Here is a 21,856-nt window from a genome sequence, read left to right as displayed (position 1 = left end):
TGTAATGCCTGCACTGTTTTGTGCACTTTATGTAGTCTTGGGTAGGTCTGTAGTCTAGTGTAGTTTTTGTGTTGTTTTACGTAGTTCAGTGTAGTTTTTGTATTGTTCATGTAGCACCATGGTCCTGAAAAACGTCTTGTTTTTACTGTGTACTGTACCAGCAGTTATGGTCAAAATGACAATAAAAAGTGACTTGACTTGGGTGGTTGGTCACTGGCTCAGGTACTAGGAATGATCCTCTCCTGGGTGTGGTGACTGGGGGCAAGTTCTAATATCCCGCAGTGGTCTACATGCACCTTCCACCTCTCTCGGCTGGGGGGCGCCGGATGCGGGTCTGCTCCTGAACTCCCGCAGCTGGGAGACCGAGGCCTCAGTACAACTGCCGGCTTTCCAGAGTTGATGTGGACTGGGTACCATGCTGCCCCAGACTCCTCGGGCTGTGGGTGGTCAGCAGAACTCCCTCATTGGTATTTTCCCTTTCTACCTTTTCCTCTCCTGGTTGGGGCTTCCTCTGCCTGGGTCACCAGTTTCCTGTACCTGCTTCATCCTCCGAAGAGGATAGGTTGGCGGCGTTTGTTCGCTGCCCTGCTTTTCCTTTCCAATTCTTTTTATTTTTGCTTCTTGGGTGGTATCTTCTGAGACTTCCTCCTCTTCATCATGCATCATTCTTCCTGGCCCTCAGCCCTCCCATCCTCCATGGACTCCTCCTCGTGTTGTGGAGCTCGAGGTGACCTGCCTTCCCCAGTCACAGTCTGCATTTTAGTAATGGCCAGGGCCTCTGTCGCCGTTTGCCCCAGCATTATCACTGCCCAGCTCCCCCTTATGTTGCCTGTGCATAGGAGCCGGCAAGTTTTGGGCAGTCTTCGTAGAGGTGACCTGCCTCTCCTGGCAATCCTTTGTCTGGTGGCCTTCCTGTTTGCAGTTCTTGCAGATCACTGCACTGCATTGGGCTGCAATGTGTCCCGACTTGTTGCAGTTACGGCACAGCCTGGGCTGACCAGTACACACCGTGTAACCACGGTTCTGTCCAACGGTGAAGACTGAGAGGATGTGGACGATGGAGACATTCGAATCCATCTTCTACTTGACCTTCACCTGGTGCTTGTTCGTCCAGATCCTGAACATATCCTTAATGTCGGCACAGTTTCCTGCACCCTCACCATCATAGGTGGGGGGGGGGGGTGAGGAAGTCCAGAACAGGTACGTGTGAGTTCAACATGTGGAATGTGACCACATGCTCCTTCTGGTTGGGGATGGTGAAATGTGACTGCACCTTCACCAATGACAGCATTCTCCTTCTCTCGAAAAGCCTGCAGGAACTTCTGCCATCCCTCCACGTACTTGAAGATTACTTTTGAAAAAGCTGTTGAAGTCTAAGTCTGTTTAGGTTTAAGTCTGTCTATTCTCCTTCGTCCCAAACTTGCAGCAGTCAAGGACAGCCTTCCGAATGAAGTGGTTCCTGTTGAAGGGGAGCCCCTCACTGCCACCCTGACAGTGTTTCAGATCCCAGGCCCTCCAGTCGATGTGCTGGTAGATGCAGCCGTTCGAGCTGGGTGTCGATTGCTGGACTCGTGACGGGATGTGGCTACAATAAAAGTTATGGGATTCCTCTTTCTTGGCTCAGTTAATCAGAGGAAGACAGATACACATTGAACTCACACGACGGCTCTGGAGTACCTCTGAAGTGCTGTCACTGTGGCAATATAAGATGAGCAATCTGACCCTGTGATAACTCATCTCAATAAACGTCACTGCGAATCCGCAACTTCCCTGCTGACGATTCTCGGGATGGCTGCAACGTCACCTAATTTACATATATAAATGACCCATCGTACGTCATCCGATTACAACTGGTCTGAGATCCGATGCCCGTGACGTACACTTGCCAATCAACGCCGCGAGGACCAGAGGGCGGTCACACGCCCGTGCCCAGATTTCGACCGACGTCGTGACGTCAGACCCGCCGGCGGTTAACTCCCGCCCCCATCCACCCGGCCAAAATTCTGCTCATCGCCGCGCCAAGGATCCTGTTTGCCCATTCGCTTATTGGGCCGAGCGAGGAAGATGGATGTTCCGGAGGACCAATCACGAAGCAGAGATGCCAGCCAGAGGTTGGGATGGAGTGAGCCAATGAGAGGGTCGAAGAGGCGGCGAGCTGGGCGGGATGTGCTTGTGCAAAGAAGTTGGGCGGCAGGCATTTGCCCCACAGTTACCTCCTCGGTTGCTCTGCTGGATGGTTCCTCCAGAGCCCGGGGAAGGAAAGTGGGGAACGTGGACGATGAGAGGGACATCACACTGATGCTGGAGGGCCGAGTCCAAGATGGCGGCAGCGCTTGCTGAGGATCAACGTTACGGGCTGTCGTGTGGGAAAGCGAATCCCGGCAAACTCACCGTCTTTCATGTTAAACTGACAGAGACAGCCTTCCGAGCGCTGGAGGCCTTTCAAAATGCAAAGGTGCGGGTGGGGAAGGTTTATCATTTCTTTAAACGGTATTCCAACTTTTCATTAACGGGACCGGTAATGACTGACAGTTCGGATGCCGACAGTAGAAAAGTGGGGCGAGTTGGGGGGGGGAGGGCGGAGAAAAGAATTTTTAAAAGAGAAAAAAAACTTATACTATCAGCTATTCATTGATAGATTCATTATATATTTCAATTAAACTATCGCGTTTTGGCTGAAAACACACACGTCTGATCCCCAAGTTTCTTTTTCTCTGGGTCAGAAACCAAACGCAAAAAAAAACCAATGACAGTCTTGTTAACATGATTTATGTCTAATATGTTTTTCCTCCTGAGGCGATAACTTGCCATGCATAGCCTTAGTAAAACTTGACCAGCTGGATTGTTCCCTTAAAACAAGACAACTGACTGGAATCGGTCTTCGGTGTCTCTGTCGCCCACTGCTGCTGCTATTTCGTTAACAGATGTTAATTGACATTTAATCTCAAACATTATATGTCATGCACATTTTAGTATTCTACAGCAGATAGCAGAGGGTAAAGTTTGGATATGATATTGAAATGTTTTGTAACTGAAATAATAAACTTCGTTGTTTAAAATAGTTTTGCGTGACTGTAGACGATTCTCTAACAGCGTTATTAAATGGAGACACTGACTACGTGATGTGTGTTGGGAAGCGATTAGGCGAGGCTGATTAACCTCTGCAGTAGCCATTTCAATCGCGATATACCGTATTTGCATAACAGTTTAGGCATGTTCCAAATCGCAATGATTAACGACCGTCAAATTCAGTGAATTAAAAATTCAAATCGTGAATTGCTCCGAGTCTTTCGGGGTATCTGCCGGAGATGATTAATCTTAGACGAAGTTGCTAAACTGTTTTAAGAGATGGTGGTGGTCGTGAGGGGGATGGGGGTGGTCTGGCACCGGCAGTAGTTTAGCCCAGTAGGGCGATTGAACCTAATTGAATACACACCAATTTAACTAAAAATACTGCGCCCACATTTTAACCCGAATGCTTTTGCATTTGGTGATTTGTGTTGGGAGATGAACGAGCTTTATTCTCCCTTGCCCTGTTCCTCTGCTTTAGTCGAACATTTTTTTTCCTCTTGCAGGCGGTCATTTTGCAGATTAATTTGCGTAGGTAGTATTGGTACAGCAAACGTGGCCTCGTCGTTGGGTGAATCTTGTTGCAAAAGTGTAGAACGTCGTGTCTTTTAGTTGCTGATCGTCACGTAATGTTATATTCATTAAATTAATATTTGCTATCGTGACTAATTTCATGAATAATTTATGAAAAAGTCGTCTATCATTGCGTTGACTGCTTAACCTGACCAGACGCCTGGCTGACCTAGAATTGAAGTGCCGTCCATTTAAAAACCGTCTACGTCAAATCCTCCGGTCTACCTTCAGTTCATAAGGGCGTCCTTTGGTTCGAGCGCAAATGTTCTTATGTATATTTTCAAAGGGTTCCCGAGTTTTGATTGGAAATTAGCTTTTAAAATTGAGATTTAAAGCTGAAGAGGAAAAAAAAAATTACATTTATGGTGAACTACCTGTTATAGGTTATTTCAAATCCAAGTACTACGATTTATCGTAAATATTGCAGGCGTAGGTATCTTTTGGCCTGCTTTTTTTGGGGGTAGTTGGGTTGGTAGAGAGTTTGCTCTACCTGCCGTGTCAGCAGAGTTGATCTGAGCATGCTGTTTAAAGTACTGCAGCAGAACCTATTCCGTTCAGTGACAGTCTTCTCATTGACACGGCACTCCAGCTAGATGTTTTTCGCTTTAAGCTAGAGCAATCAGTGCATCAAGTACCGAACAATGCAGTACTTGCCTGACCCTTTTGCAAAAAAAAAATCTTTGGAAGTTGTCAATTTTAAAGTTTTCAAGGAGTATTTTTTTTAAAACCATGAGCATGGAAAATCCAAGCAAAAGTTGTAATCCCAGACGAACTTGCTAGCTATTAGGTTTTTGCAGAGAAAATAGTCAACCATATTTTGTCTTGAATATTTGTGTGGACAACGGATTTTTTTCTATGCAAAAACTTGCACTCGCGTTCCCATGCAATTCATAACTAATGAATTTTGATTTATAGTTAGTGTTAACCCGGATTTGTAGTTGAACTATCTTGCGGACCAGGAAGCCCAGGTTCAAGTGCAGCCTGTTAATTAATCTGACCTATGGGGGGGGGTGAAGGGTTCTAGTGCTTAATGGGAGAAATCATTTTAGGTTTCCAGTTCTGATTGATAGTGTGCAGTTTGCTTTGGATATCCTGAGGATAGTAGTTTGGCTGTAACTAATCTGCTGTTAAATGATTTTTATTGTAGAGGCAAGTTAAGGTCATTTCCAGCTTTTCCAAGCTGCTGATTTTTTTTCTCTGGCAAGATACAATTCTGAGGGACTAGTTTTCACTGAGCTCAGTCTATCATGATGAAGTCCTGAGTTTTGTTTTCCTTCTCAGCCCTTGCTTCTCTGACCACATACACAGGATTTTGAAGCTAATTGCAACATCTTCCTGATAGGTTAAGATTTACTATTTAATTCCAGCGATTGAATTGTTAATTGCATTCACTGTCTTTAAATCTACTTAAACTCTTAATTGTTGTCCTCGCAACATTCTAAATATGAGCTTTCCGGTGCTGCCATGCCTGACTTTCCCACTGTTCTTGGGCTAGTCTGTTCTTTCTGTATCCCAATTCATTTAATGACCCCTCCCCCCCACCTCACCCTAGCATTCGCTGATTTGCATTCATTGTACTTTCAATCTATGTTCAAGTCTGTAATTTGTTTAACCTTCCAAGATCTCTGTTCTGGTCTCTTGGCATGATTTTTATTTCCCCTTGCTCAATGAGTGCTTTTATTTCCAATTCATTCCTAGGAGTGTCAGGCTGACCCTTTATTAATGAACAGAGTGGGTTACCTAGTGCATTTTAGAGGGCTGCATTGCTGTGGGCCACAAACAGAACAGTCTGAAGTAGGAATGGCAGACTTCATCCCAAAAGGTGATATGATGACAGGTAGTTTCATGGTGATATTTGAATCCCCCTCCCCACCCCCTGTGTGTATTCAAAGGTGTGTTTAAAACCTTTTAATGTTGTTCCCCTTAACATTACTTAGCCCCCAGGCTCTTGAATAGTGTTCAATTCACTTTAGTCTTATTTTCCTTAAGATGCTCACCTGTTCATGTCCTGTGCCAGATTTTACTTGATGCTTTTAACAAAGTTATAAACCCTAATAATAAAATTAGACAATTCTTATTCACTGCAGAAGATGCTGATTTTTTTTTACTTGCCCTCCCCTTGGGAGTTTTCATTTAATAGAATGTAATCCAGTACTACTAATCTCTTTCGATCTAGTTATTATTAATTCCAGATAATAGTGCACAACTGTATGGGTTTGTTTTTGGCAATTAGTTATGTATCTTGTTGACATTAAGCAAGGAATTGAGTAATTGGGTGAAGAATCTGATAACTCTTCAATTCACAATTTAAAAATGAGATGGATCCTGTATCTTGTGACTAATAGGGAGTTACAGGAGGTAACTACTGTTAGTACAAGGATGAGAACTAGATTCAAGATGTCTTTTGAACCAATTCACATAATACAAATAGGAGAAGTTCCTTGCAGCTGACGCTGCAACAAATATTTATGCCTTTTAACTTTTCAGGTTGTTAGACTTCATGGATGTTGTGCAGACTATCCCAATTAGTTTTATATTTAGCAAGTCATGGAATTGATCCCTTGCAAGTCAATATGGCTAGTTAGTTTAACCAAATCTTCCAAACCAAATCCGGTTGGGGATGTTTTCAATTTTAGCAAATGTAGCTTTGAACATTTGCATTTTGATAAAAAATGTATTAAAATAGAAATTTGAAAAAATGCAATCTGGAGAATAGCTCTGGCTTAATTGGTATTTTCATTCCCTTTACTATTCACTGTCAATGTTACTGACATCTAAATGTAAAAATGTTAGTTTTAAAACTTATCTGTAAATTGGTAAAACTAACCATCATTACCAATATGACCTTTTTATTGAAAAAAGTCATGTGTACACTGTGAATAAGTCAGTGAAAAAATGCTAATTTGATGCGGGGGTAGGTGAGCAGGATGTTCAAGTTCAGTGTTGCAAAAGTTCAGAATAGGGAATTGGAAGTACAACCCATTTAGTCAGCAATTGTTTAGGCATTTATTGAATCTCTGTATTAGGCTGTTTTTGCTCCAGAAAATAGTTTTCTTTAAATCTAAGAAAGATTAGTGAAGGAATAATTATTAAGGATTATACAAAATGGGAAATGTTGGAATCCTGGAACTAATTTCATGTGATTTCAGTCAGGCTTCAAACACCAACCTGACGCATTTCGTATGGTAACTGTTGGTACACTGATGTCCCACGTACCTACCTAAAAATAGGTTGGTGATTGCTGCTATATAAAGGCTTGCTTTAAGTATATAAATAAATCCTTTTTAAATGCTTTTTTGGGAATCAGATGCATGAGAATAATTGATATAGTACAGTGTTCATGTGAGGTTCTAGACTGTAGTTAGATAATAGAACAAGTGTTTGATTATTGGGGGAAAAAATTGGCGGCTTCATTCTATGAATTGATCAGTTATAATTGGTTAAACTGGATACCCATCATTGGAAATTGTTCTTTAGCACCCTGTTTACAAAGTGTGTTAATATGTGATATGGTTTCAAACATGGAGGTATTGGAACAATTTTAGGAACAGTCCTAAATTTAGCCCTTTAGCTAATTTGGCTTTCCTAATTTCATCCACTTTGGAGTAGGGCAAGCAAAGTTTATTATTTTTATAAAATGATGGTTAAAGTTTAAGCATATTTGCAATATAATGTAATTGTAATATTGATCAGATATTTTGGCTCTTTCCTTGCTGCACCATGAATCTGACAGTGAAATGAAGGAGTGGGACTTCTGGAGGATGTATTCAAAGTTTTTACTCTCCTGTACAATATTGTGATAAGTGCTTGACTTCACAATAGAAAGTTAAGTGTAAATCCATTATTTCAATACCAAGTTTCAATTTCAACATGGATGTCAAAAAGTATCCCTGCTTTGTGCAGAGATTCTATGACATTCTTCCCTGTCGGCCATGGCAAAAATCATTTTGTATTGTTGTTTTTGTTTTTTTTAATAGTATGTTAATCTTGGTATGTTAGGTTTGATTTACTAAATAGAATCATTAAAGTTGTGGCAGATAAGGGAAGTTGTGTGATGATGGGCGTGGTCATACCAGCAACATAACAATGTCCTGCAGGCAGTTCAGGAAACTAGTGCTTCACTTAAATATGCATCTACTAGTCTGCATGTAATCGGAGCCTGTAATTTACATTTTGGTCATGTGTTTTTGGGCCGACTGTGCAATCTGGTACTTTTTGCTGTCTCCAAGGGAATTTGGTGTGGTTGAGAGAGGGGTTAAGAACAGGGTGCCCCACCTAATGGTAGAGCAGGAGCCCATGATAGACTCCATTACTCACCAATTAAAGCAGCGAGCGGGTGTTCAACACAGCCTGCCTGCATTTGACTGGTCTCCGTCTCCCTCTCCCTGTCTTCTACCAGAGGAAGGTGCAGGAGTCTTGGGCAATGTTTGATCTGCACAGCTTGTTGGTTGGACTCGTTTTTAGAGGACTGTGCCATTCATGTTACATATATTTTTGGTTCCTGGTTACTTTTTATGGCTACTTTGTGCAATTTTGATTGTGGAGCTTTTAGTGCACTGGTTTTGCGGCCCGCAGTCATTGAATGACACAGCTAAGTTGAACCAAACTGAATGTTCCTAGACTATTTCCAGGACACTGCAGTTTGGTGTTCAAGATTCTGTGTGATTCTCTCAATTGTGCCATATGCGTAATATGTTCTTTTTGTGCATTGGATGTTTGTTTTCCTTGACTGGGTTCCTTTGTTTCGGAGCTGCCTGCAGGAAGACTGATTTCAAGGTGGTATACTACATGCGTACTTTGATAATAAATGTACTTCGAATCTTTGAACTTTGAATTTTATATCTGTACCAGGTAACAATATCCCACCTATTTTACTTGCCATTTCTTGGTTTGTACCTTGGTAAAGTACATCAAGTGTCTTTTGAACAGAGCTTTTGTCTCAAATATCTTTAAGTCAGTGAAGTCTGGATAATTTTTTGTACAAATTTTGTTCATCTCGTGAAGCCTTGTTCAAATAAAACTACTTTGACCTATCCATTCTTCATAACTGAAATCTCTCAGTCCTGGCAGCATCCTGTAATGTGTTGACTGGACCGAATACAAGACTGTACCTGTGGCCTCAAGTTTTATTCAGTTTTAGTTTGTCATCCTTTGCCTGCTCAATAAAAGCAGTTATCCTTAAAACTGTTTGTCTGGCCTGAATGAACAGAATCGCACAATTTGTTGTGCATCTCTTTGCTTTTTGAATGCACTGCCTCATGCTCTGCGCATGGAAGTCCATCCAATACTATTCTGTTCATAATACAGGATTCCCCCGCTATCCGAAAGTAGAGCATTCCTATGAAACCCTTCATAAGCCAAAGTGGCATAAAGTGAAGAAGCAATTACCATTAATTTATGTGTTCCCAGACCCAAAAAATAACCTACCAAATAGCACATAAAACCTAAAATAACACTAACACATAGTAGAAGCAGGAATAATATGATAAATACACAGCCTATATAAAGTAGAAATAATGTATGTACAGTGTAGTTTCACTTACCAGAATTGGGAAGATTTAGCCAAAACCGATCTGTAGAGAAAAAAAAATTGGCATGTACACGCATGCGCACATCATGTATGTGCAAGTCACGCATGCGCACACACCTGCCCGCACAAGGCTTCACGGTCATGGTAGTCTTTCTCCGGATAAACACAAGTTTAAAGCGGGCGCCTTTTTCCGTAAAAGTGAAAATCCTCTTCAGATTTCTTTCGGTTAGTGAAAACAGGTACTAATGTAGGTCTTTCGTAAAAGTGAAGTGGCCTAAAGTGAACTTTCGTGAAGCAGGGGACACCTGTATCTCCCATCCAGTTCTCTTTCCTCACAGTTAACCTGTACTCTATTAAACACAGAGTGGGAGCAATATAGCACCAAACTCTGCAGTACCCCATGCAAATATATCTCCAGGCATTAAAAATTTTATCAGCCATTGTTTTTCCTACCACTGAACCAGTTTTAACCTGACACCACTTTCCCTTGGATCTTGGGCTTAATATTTACTTAATAAAAAGACTTGCTATAAATAATTTAAAGAAATTAAAGCTTTTAATTACATTTTCAATTATCTATGCCTGAATTGGTCAAACTTCCCCACAGCAGTGTACTTAAAATGGTGCTCACAGAAGTATCATTCATCCAGTATTTCAGACTTCACAATCCCCGCCCCATTAACAGAGCATATCCTCTAACAGTGGTTTTGTAATAATATATAATGGTGAAAAGTGTCACTGGGTGTGCCAACATTGACTCATGGTTGTATGAAGTTTCGTAAAGGCAAGGAACCTCCTGATGGCGCCCTACTGCCTTCTCTCTGGTGACGAACTTGCTATTTTATTTTACAATGATCATCACCTAGGTGAAGCAGTAAATCAGAATATCAGAATCAGGTTTAATATCTATACCAGTATATGTCATGAAATTTAGAGAACAGTGTCCATCAGGTATTGGTACAGTAGCACCATCGCTGGCTGAGTTCTGAGGGGAAACTGCTATCAACCGGTTCTTGGCTGGTAACGAAAGGACCACATAAAGAATTCTGCAGGTTTCTGCGTCTGACCATGAATGTATTGGTAAGAATGACCTCCAGGTATTATTTGAGAAGGAAATGAAATCTTGTCTCTCACTTGCACCTTCCTTCTAAAGGGCTGTGTGACACTGCATACAGGTTACATGGTACAGATGAGGATTAATAATCCCTCAACAAATGGATCAAATTGAAATTCTGCAGTCTTGCCCCATCCAATTGTGAACTGGTGCTAGACAATATGTTGCTTGGAGAGAAGGCAGCTTCAATATCCCCATCCTTAATGATGACAGAACCCAGCAGAGGAGTATAGAAAGCCTAAACTGATATGTTCGCAAGTACCATCAGCCAGAAATGGTAAGTAGAGTTTCCAATACATACTACCATGCTGAATTGTTTTATTACAAATAAACGTGGCCAAATTAATTTGCCCCATGTAATACCAAGAAATGACTACAAAAACAGTTAAGACAATTAAACCTAATGGCAGTCCAGCTTCCTTGCCCAAGACCAACACTCACAAATCAGCCGTGCTTCTAGTCGGTCTCATTGAGCAATCGTCAGATTTTTTTTGCTAAATGATAAGTGTATGTTTGTAATCAGGTCATTTGATACGCTTAGATCTGCTTTCACCCTTCAACTTTGTGTATTTTTAATTATTAGTTAAATGATAGAAATTGATTTGAAAGAGTATTGAGAATGACTGACTTACTGATTGAATTCTATTAAGATTGCTCTATCTTGTACTGAGAGTCTGAACATGGGCAAATGAACTGCATTCCAGAAGCAGATTCTAGTGATGGTATAACATCAAAAGGAAAACTTTACACTGGTTTAAGTTGTGCTTTTCACAAGGGAAAGTCATTGTGCTTGTTGGAAGTCAGTTATTTCAGCCCTCAAGATTACTGCAAAAATTCTTCAGTTTGGTGCCTGGTGTGTAACAAATTTATACACAAGGGGTGGCATAATAGTGTAGTGGTTAGCACACCACTTTACAGTATAGGTGACTGGGATTGAACTCCTGTCACTGACTGTAAGCAGTTTATACATTCTCCCCATGACCATGTGGGTCTCATCCCACAGTCCAGACACCTACCGGTTGATAGATCAATTTGTCATTGTAAATTGTCCCATGATTAGGCAGCTGTTAAATCGGAAGATTGCTTGGTGGTGTGGCTCAAAGGGCCAGAAGGACCTGTTCCTCGTATCTCAATAAATATCTGCTTTGATGGTGGCCTTTTATAATCATGAAGTTTAGTGAGCATATTAGTCATTAATTGCTGGGTGCTCAGTTTCATTCTGTCCTTGGATAACGCAGTCAGTGCCTGCATACATGTATTTTTTTTTTTTTTTTTTTTTTTAAAACCCACAAGATCCTAAGGTGGGAGAGGTGCTGCTGATGGGTGGCACGTAACATTCATGTCTTGAGCACTGGGCAATTTGCCATCTCCAACATGAGTTAGTAAGCAGTCTTGTCATCAATAACCTGACTGATAATTGATCAGAAAGTTAATTGCTTCATTCATATACACTTTAGGCTGTGAACGAGTCAGAGACTGGGTGTTCTTGGTATTTTCATAGTTATTTGGTGTAATTTGACAATGTGAAATATTTGCTGGTTGAAGCTACTCATCCCCCCAACACTTGATGTTGGACAGCATCCAGGAGAGAGGAACCAGTACCTTACCTACCCACCACCTTAAATATTTACTAAATTCTTGATGCACTTTCTGCAATGTAGGCACCACTAACCTGAAATGCTCCTTGGCAAGACTTCCTCAGCAGTTCAAAACTGGAACTGCTGGAAGGATAAGGCCTGTAGTGCTAACTTGCAATTTCCACACCATCCTGATTTAGAAAAATGTTTTCTTACTGCCACAACATGCAATGTTTCTTAGCCATCCTTTAGGGCTGACTTCGCCTTAAGGACAGTAATTCATGTCGCCACTTTTGATAACTAATTGTAGATGTGTGTGAAATGCTGCTGACCTTGCTAACAAGGTATATTTCCCACAAAAGTATTAAAAATTGACCAGAACCAATCTTTTCCTGAGTAAATGCATGCTGAGTGCCCTTGATTGAAGGTAATGGAAGGTTAATGCAGGCTATAGAGAAACAGGATGTCATGAGTGTATGTGAAACTATTGGTCGATGTGACAAAAGAGCAGTATGTAACTGCTGTCCTGATGAAGGAGTTTAGCCCATAACTTGGACGGTTTATTCCTTTCCATGGATGTGTCTGACCTGAGTTCCTTCATTTTGTGTGTTAATCTGGATTTCCAACATTTACAGAATCTCTAGTCTTTATATTACGTAATTGATCAATTGTACTAGAATGGCAATTATTTTGCCTCATTTTGAACCTCCGATAATGTCGGATTTATAAAATACCTCTAGCATGATGAAACTTGGAAATTTAATGACATTTTATGAAACTTGATAGTTACAAAGAACAGAGGTGATCAAAAAATAGACAATATTTTGTTTCTGTCCTTGATTATCCTTCATGAAATTGTATTCCCAGATTTCTTGATCAATCAACAATTGCTTGTCACTCTCCATGTGAAAAGTTTTGCTACCAGACTGAATTGCCAGTGTTTTACTACCTGAATTAATAATTAGCTTTTTATGTAGTGTAGACCATTGTGCTTCATCTATTTTTGTTTGTCCACACATTTAACCAATATCCCTTTGTGGACTTCATATCCTTTACACATCTTTCTGTCTCATCCAGTTTTGTGCCATCAGCAAGTCTCTAGTTCATAAGTCATTAACAAGTTTGATAAAAGCTTTAGTATTAGCTCACCTTAGTGTTATTTTGCCCCTTAATCAATTCTCCCATTAGTTGATGCATTACTTGCATCCAATGTCCTATTATGTATAATAACCTTTACCTAAATTTTCTAAAGATCTTTTGATATTACATCCTGATCTTCCCATTTATCACACTCTGCTATCACTCCAACTCTTGCCTCCCCACTCCACATTACAACTCGTCTGTAAAATTGACCCCTCATAAAATTTTCTTCTCTGCTTAGTCATTAAATTAGCCAGTTATCAATTGTATCCCTAATGGATTTATAGTTGACTGCAATATTTTATTTTAATATTTAATGTTGATTTCAGGCTTCAAATGGAATTGGTGGACCTGCATAATCTGGATCTACAGCTACATGATGAGTAAATTGAAAAGCCTATTATAGTTGGTTAGGAAATCTCTTTTAGGGCTATATAAAAATAGAGTCATTTTTATATGACTCAAATTGAAATCCAGTATTTCAAAAAAGTGATTATTATTCAGCATTGTCCTGCCCTATTTTTTAAACCTGGTCTCCACAATTGAAATGCAAGATAATTGTGCTGAAATCAGAAGTTGGTAGTCTGTTTTCCTTACTTCATCTGGGTGTCCCAGCCAATTGTTGAATGAAATGGCATCTAAATCTGTGATTTGCTTGATAAAAGGGCTTCGGTTATATTGTGGGATTTTGTTATTCCAACCTGAGATCATGAATATCGATTTCACCCCCGCCATTTTTTCCATTGCGCATTCTGGCTACACTTTTACCCTTTCTCTTCTCCTCTCCTGCCCATCACCTCTCTCTGCTGCCCTCGTCTTCCCAAGGTCCACTTCCCTCTGCTGTCGGATTCCTTCTTCCTCAACCCTTTGCCTTTTTCCACCTATTACCTCCCAGCTTTTCATTTCATACCCCTACCCACAGACACACCCTCTGTCACCTGATTTCACCTATCACTTGCCAGCCTGTACTCCTTCCCCTCGTCCCACCTACCTATGGCTTCTTTCCCCTTCCTTTCCGATCCAGATGAAGGGTCTTGGCTGAAAACATCGTCTGTTTATTCTCTTGCCTAGGTGCTGCCTGTCTATCTGCATTCCTCCAGAATTTTTTGTGTTACTTTGGTTTGTTGCCTTGTGTCACTTATTTTAGATGTTAGAATGTTAAATGGACAGAGAAAACAATAAAGGGGTGAGTATATGTTTTTCACAGATGGTTTTTGGATTGCATTTATATAGCTATTATAAATTTTTGAGGAATATTCAGTAAAATAAGTCCTGTACCTGCATTTTAGTTGTAGCCAAGCAGAATTGTGTTTGTAACTTCTGCCTTTATACCCTTTTCTTTGGATACCTCAGTTTTTTTCGGTCTTCACTGTCAACACCACACTGCTAAACAAAAGTATTTCCTATTTATTTAAATGAGAAGAGTCTTAAAGACCAAAGACCTAGGAACTGCAAACTACATGTTTTGAGAAACGTGGACTCAAAGGAACTTGATGTGAAATTTTGTAGAGCAACTGATGAAAATAGCAGCTTGCTAATTCATATCAATTTTTAATAGACTGAAATACATCTCCCAAAATGCTTGGAAACTAACTATATACTTTTCTGTCCCTGTGTTGAATTATAGCTCATCACCACATGGGGAATGAGCAAGTTTATCTATTTGTTGGGCTGAAATAGATATTTGAATTATAGTGTAAATGATGATTTAAAATTTTAACATGCTTTGGCTTCTGTTGTCCTTCCCCTACACATTTGTAATCTGATTTAATTTTTTTCAAAATGTGTGGAGCTGGAATTTTGAAAGATTTTATTATTTCTCATTATGCATAAATCATGAAGCTATCTTGCTGAAATGTGCACTGGATGTCTACTCCAGCATCCCTCAAGCCATTAGGCATGGCAGTGATTTAAAGTGCCTTATAATGAGGAAGCTGGAACATGTATTAGTTTAAGCAGAAGTATTTAAATAGGAGCAGTTTTTTTTTCAAAAGAAAATAGAGCTTTGGAAAGTGTTATTTCGGTTGTATTAGTGTGTACTAGCCATGTATAAAATTGATTTTTTTCAATGTGTATTGCTATTAAATGTTGTTTCTTACCTTATGTAAAGATCACCAATGCAAATTATTTGCTGAACTTCACCATTCATGTAATTCTGTAAGAACACAGCGTTCTCCTTGGATATCCTAGTTTCTAAATGGCAGTTGGCCCAGCTTTTTGAGGCTGGCTTCCTCTATTTTTTTCCTTAAACTTGCCACTGAACTGTCACACTCCTAAATTTAATTTTTAAATATCTAAAGTTCAGATGCTATTATTTCTGTGTTGCAGACATATTTGAATAGTTTCCTGTAACCACTTCCCATTGTTACACATGGAATATTAATTCTGAGTAAATTATCTAACAGGGTTAATGGAAACTTCATTTTAATAATTGGATGAAATTTTTCCACTCAAGCTATTAGGAAAAATGTCTTGTTTACATTTTTGCAAAGCACTACATACTGACATGCAAGTCTCTGTCTGTGGGTTAAACATTAAGTCAAGTCGTTCATACTGAAACAGGTTTTAACCAATGACCCCAACCTGGGGTCCACAAACCCCTTGGTTAATGGCAGGGGTCCAAGACAAAGATTGGGAACCCCCGACCTATTTCCTTGCTTCAGGGTACTTTTGAAGTAAGATTTAATTTAGTAGCTTAGACTGGAAAGGCAGGGTGTCGAAAGTCAGGCGTGGTTGGATCACTCTCTAAGCACCAAGCCTATTTGGAGAGATCGAGAATGGCTTCTCTGCCAGCAAAATCTAGGTCCAGAACAATTCAAAGCTGCGGGGTCCAGGTCCTAGTGTGAGGTTCAGGCAATTTAAACTCTTGCCCAGGTAGTCTGGGGGCACCTCTCTCCATGATGCTAAAGCTGTGAGACTGCCTCCAGCTACTGTGCTTCATGTCTGCAAACTCTGCAGTAATTTGTTGTCTTGCTAATATGATGAACTGAATACTGAGGCTTTGGGCCTGCTCTGAGGATTTGGATCTAAGGACTCAGTTTGGTTCAGAATGCTATGGTTGTTACTCACTTCTGTTTGCATGATCTGCTTTTCTTTCTCTGTGGGCTGGTATTATTTTTTTAAATTGGGTTATTTCAGGTTCCCTACTTGCGACTGCCTGTAAGCAAACAAATCTCAAGGTTGTATAATTTGTGTGCACTGTATGATTCAAAGTGCATTTATTATCAAAGAATGTTTTCTCTCCACTTGAGGCTTTTTATAAACATTAAATCTGGTTTTGCAGTACAAAAGTAGTTTTGCATTGCATACCCGTTCACCTTCAATGGCATTGCTGTAAAGTACTAGCTGTTTCTCCACCAGGTCTTACCCGACCTAATAAATAGTTCCAGTATTTTCATTTGCTCAAAGTTGTGAAGTATGATACTTTGTTTTAGAATTCAATTTCTTGACTAAAGACTCTCTAATTTGTCAATTAAAGACTCCTTAATTGCATCCGGTGCTCTCGGTGCGGCCTCCTCTATGTCGGTGAGACCCAGTACAGATTGGGGGACCGCTTCGTCGAGCACCTCCGCTCCGTCCGCCAAAACAGGATCTCCCAGTAGCCACCCACTTCAACTCTGCTTCCCACTCCCATTCAGATATGTCCATACATGGCCTCCTCTACTGCCATAATGAGGCTAAACTCAGGTTGGAGGAGCAACACCTCATATACCATCTAGGTAGTCTCTAGCCCCTTGGTATGAACATAGAATTCTCCAACTTCCGGTAATTCCCTCCCCCTCCCTTCCTCTATCCCTATGTCACTCTGCCCCCTCCCCCAGCTACCTATCACCTCCTTCATGGTTCTGCCTCCTTCTACTACCCATTGTGTTTTCCCCTATTCCTCCTTTACCTTTCCTGCCTATCACCTCCCTGCCTCCCCTCCCCCACCCCTTTATCTTTCCCCTTACTGGTTTTTCACCTGGAACCTACCAGCCTTCTCCTTCCCACCCTCCCCCCACCTTCTTTATCGGGCCTCTGCCCCTTCCCCCTACAGTCCTGACGAAGGGTTCCGGCCCGAAACGTCGACCGATCTTTTCTACGGATGCTGCTCGACCTGCTGAGTTCCTCCAGCGTGTTGTGAATGTTGCTTTGACCCCCAGCATCTACAGATTATTTTGTCTTTAATTTGGCTTTCTGTGACCTTTTCTGATAAAGGTAGAGGAATCGCTGAACAGCTGAATGGGGATTTGAATAAAGGGCAAAACTGAATAGATTGAGCAAAGTAAAATGGAGGGTAGAATGGAGGGAATGAGGAATCCTGTAGAATTCTGACTTGATGCACAGTATGTGCCATAAACATAATAATGGTACCCCTTTGCTTTTGTCCACTATAGAAGGAAAGATATTTGCCATGTTCAGTCTATTACAAGTTGAGGTGGCCTAATTGTTTTCCACATTTTAGGTGGGGCAAGGAGAAAGAATGGAATTGGCAAAATTTGCAGAAAATATTCTGACTTTTTGCTTTTCTCATCAGGTGGATTGAAAACTAAACAAAACGAACTTAGTAATATTTTTAGAGGCTAGTCAAGGAACGTAGAACTTTAATACTCTGTCTCAGCCGGGGGCGGGGGGGGTGGTGGAAATAAATGTACAAATGGTTTTTTTAACGCAAACAACAGGAATTCTGCAGATGCTGGAAATTCAAGCAACACACATCAAAGTTGCTGGTGAATGCAGCAGGCCAGGCAGCATCTCTAGGAAGAGGTGCAGTCGACATTTTGGGCCGAAGGCCTGGCCTGCTGCGTTCACCAGCAACTTTGATGTGTGTTACAAATGGTTTGTTATTTTTGGGGCAGTACTGTAACAAAGTTGGGGATGTGTTTCTCAATGAGCTCATAGGAATGGCTAACAAAATTTGTGGATTGATCTTTGTCCATAAGATCCCCATTTGGTTATTGATTAGGCAAACTTGAGTTAATGTTACAGATGCAAAATGTTACAAAATGAGGTCAGAGTAATGTTTTGGAGGCTAATCTAATTTTTTTCCATGCACAATTTTTAAGGTACTGTGTATATGGCAGATAGAGTCTCAAGCATAATGTGTCTTTCCTGTTTGAACTGGTGGATACTAGAATTGAGACTAGTACATTTTGGCCCAATTAAGCGGCTGCCCATTTAGCTGAAGTTTCATGGAAATAGTTAAAAGTATTTTTTTTTAAAAAGACAAACTACTGATTAAGAGTAATAAATTATGTATGTAAATGAAATAAGAGCAGATTACATTACCAATTTACTACAGTACTATAAAGCTAAAGTTATTGACAGAGGAATTCATCCAATGTACACTGCTGTGTCTGGAGTGTCCAGGGAGGGGTAGCATCTCTGGTGAAGGGGCTTGTCATGTCCACTCCGAGGCAGCTCATTCACCTTTGGTCCCCACTAGACACTTAACTCTCATTTGTCACTCCAGGTAGCTGTTTGTATGCAACAGCGGTCACACCCTGGGGTACATCGCTTTTAACAGGTGGGCTAAAATAGGTGAGGATGCCCAGCAGGCCACATACCTTGGTGAAATATGGACTTTTCTGTCCTAGCATGTGAAGTCAACTATGGCAGACTGGGCAGATGAGATCAACACTGGACCTGGACATCTAAGGTCGAGAAAATAAAACTGTCCCAATGCATCAGCTTTTCCACTTTTAAAAACTGCTGTTCAGATCTCGCTATCATTTTCAGATATGGCAACAACCAACACACTGCTGTGGTTTTTTAATTGACTATGTGAACAAAATTAGGGCAGATGCCTAGTGCAGATAATGGACTGCTTTCATACAATGCTCTTGACAATTATATCCTCCATTTCTTCATATTCATTGTAATATTCAACATAATTGTTAATAGCTTCAAATTCATTGTAGTTTCTAACATGTTGAAGTAGTGAAATTGTTCCATTGTCACACTACTGCTGCTAGATAGAAACTATTCGGCAGCAGTCTCCTGTCCCAATTAAGCGACATGGTGCCCCAAACAAGCAAAGGGAATCCCGGCTATTTCCTTGATTATTTTTGTTCTTTAATAGTTGTCCCAGTTAAGCAGCTGCCCAATTAACCAAAATCCACTGTCTAGGCAAATACACTTGCAGACTGCAATTATCGCAACAGTTGAATAAATCAACGCAATTATTGTAGGCTGGTTTAAGATGGTGAGTCTCTTTCATGCACAATTAATGGGAAACATTTCCTTAGATTTTATTGTAGTGTGAAAGTAAATACAGCCTGCTCCAAATTCTGATTTTATGCGAATCTTTGTTAACCAACAGTAAACTTGGCCATCTTCAAGTTTAAACTTATCCAGCAAGCTTGAGATTTGAGTAATTGAGAATGAATGACTAATGAAATTTAATTAAATATATTTCTAGCATACAATGTACAGGAAAGAATACAACTTCAATACTAGGAATGACTATTGATACTTAAAATGGGAGGTGCATATAAAAGCTGCGTTTTTGATATTTAAGCAATGGATAATTTATAAAAATAATTTATAAAAAGATGCTCTAATTGTTGGAAGAACGCAAGTAGCAAGCAAGAACTATTTCAAGTCTAAAAGAGCATGAATTATGAGGAAAGATGTGAGAAACTTTCCTTGATATGTGGAATAAGTTTTACTGGTGACTTCATTGCGATGTAATTTAAATATGCATATGAGTATTAAAAGCCATGGCTACAATGTTGAGGACAGAAGGCTGCAAATTTAAAAGTCATGAGCACTGTGTTTAAAATAGACCCTACTCAAGCTACTAATATTTGGAATGGATCACTGAGCTCAACATTTTAGAGATGGGATATACAGTTGGATGAGCTGGTTAAGGGGAATTTTCCTTTTTTTTATTATCCCATTATTGCTTGTTCTTAACTAATTAAAAAAAGTCTCCTTCCCTGTCATAATTTTATTCATTTCATAGAAAAATATTAGAAATACTTGGCAGCTTGCAGAATCAATACAGTACAGAGAAAGTCATTATTTAGAAAATATGTGATGTCAAACGGTCTGATCATTGCATTCTGTTGAGCTATGGTGATGGTTTCAGGTAGCTTCCGTTCATTAAGCAACTTTTAGCACACTATTTAGATATGCTCAAGAATCAATATAGTTTTAAGATAGAAAAAAATGACATCTATGTAGTAAAAATTTAAGAAAAAGTTCCACATCTGTGGGAGTTTACAATTTCTCAATTTTTATGTTGGATTCCAAAGAAAATGGAAAGTAATAACTAAATCCAGTGAAGAACAAAGGTAGCATGGCAGTCTTAAAGTTGTGCATGATCTTTTGAGGTGATCTTGGGTTGCAGAAGCTCTGTATTTGCCTCAGTGCTTCCAAGTCTATTAGCAAGTGTTATCTGGTCTTGGAAGAAGAGTTGTGCAGCACAAAATCTGCTCTTCAGCTCACAATGTCCATGACAACCTTTTTTTGCCTGTCTGTAAAAATCCCATTTTCCCATGTTAGGTCTGTATCCTGTATCTTGTCTGTATAAATGTGTCTTAGACAGTGATTGTATGTGATTATACTACCACCTCTGGTAGTAAGCTCAGGTATCAAGCCTTCCCCTCAAATCCTTGTAAAATGTCCTCACACCCATCACTACTTGTTTTTATTCCTTTGCCATGGTGAGAAAAAATACCTACCTGTCTGTACCTCATAATTTTAATGTACTTCTATCAAATCATCATTAGCCCTCCTGTCCTGAACCCAAGGTCCCTCAACTTCCCTTCGCGCCTTGCTATTTACTGTTTAACACTCCAAAATGCATTACATCACACTTGTAATAAATTCCATCTTCAACCACTGTTCAACTTTCCTCCTTATCCTGCTGTAATCCTGTCTGTCCACACCATCATCAACTTTTGTACCATCTGTAAACTTAATAAACACAGTGCCTGTATTTACATCCTAGTTGCTATTCCAGCAGTATATTATTGGTCACAGATTTCCAATAAGGAATGCACCTTTCCACCATTGCTTATTGCCTCTCATAACCAAGCCAGTTTTGAAGCTAATTAGGCAGTATGCTTGCATCCCATGTGCTTGAAACTTCTGGACTATGGGCCAGTCCACCATGTAGGGCCACATAAAGTGCCTTGCTGATTGCTATTTTGATGTTGTCATTCTCATTTATTGCTCTTGTAATACCTGCTAGGATTACTTGTACATCATGCATGAACATGCAAGATAGCTATAATATAATCTGAAAGGTAGCCTCTATGCAGGGAGAATGTTTTGTGGTTGATGACTTTGCACATAAATTCTGTTGCAAAGTCATCAAGATGAAATTCTATACTTGTACAAGTATCCTGATTGCAAAACTTGGTGTGTTTGGTTTTATTCAGGTTTCCAGTTACCATAGGGTTTGCTCTGTTAGGTTTCATCATTGAGTACTTCAACACAGGATGCTTTTAGGTTTAAGAATGCTTGACTTTTATATAGACTGCATGTAAAAACCATCATTTGCAAGTCAAACTGGATGAATTTGCTAGTGGCTGTGGGACTGCAGGGATAGTCTCTATGTGGGAACTTGGTTCACCATCACAGTTTTGACTTGCAAACTATTCATAACTTGGGGAGGACCCGTATACATGCACATTGGCTGTTTGGATCAGGCACAGGAGTGTATGTGACACTTTCATGCTCTATAGCCCAGCAAGAAGTTAATGTTTTGGGAAAAAGGAATCCCAGTCAGCTTTACTTCCAAGTTAATGGTATGGAAGCAATATTGTTCTTTTGGCACAGGACATTCCCTGTATTCATTTAAATTAGTTTATGGATAAAAATTCCTTAGACGTGGGTTGGCTGCTGCTTACTATATTTTGCGGA

General features: G+C 40.1%; 1 protein-coding gene across 2 annotated transcripts in view; it reads left to right on the top strand.

Annotated features, from left to right (window-relative positions):
• The first annotated feature begins 2,142 nt into the window (after positions 1 to 2,142).
• Positions 2,143 to 21,856, top strand: part of ell2 (elongation factor for RNA polymerase II 2) — an 83,129-nt gene continuing 63,415 nt past the window's right edge. Inside the window, exon 1 of one of the 2 annotated variants that reach the window (XR_011889501.1) lies at positions 2,143 to 2,455. Coding sequence is in view for 1 of the 2 variants with exons in the window: in XM_072281311.1 (XP_072137412.1) it covers positions 2,321 to 2,455 (135 nt within the window). In the remaining variant the exon portion in view is untranslated. The remainder of the gene's footprint in view (positions 2,456 to 21,856) is intronic. The other variant, XM_072281311.1, reaches the window with a different exon arrangement.

The sequence above is a fragment of the Mobula birostris genome, chromosome 17, assembly GCF_030028105.1.
Source record: "Mobula birostris isolate sMobBir1 chromosome 17, sMobBir1.hap1, whole genome shotgun sequence".
NCBI lineage: Eukaryota > Metazoa > Chordata > Chondrichthyes > Myliobatiformes > Myliobatidae > Mobula > Mobula birostris.
The sequence above is the reverse complement of the archived record's forward strand: the minus strand, read 5'-3'. Positions and strand labels throughout refer to the sequence as shown.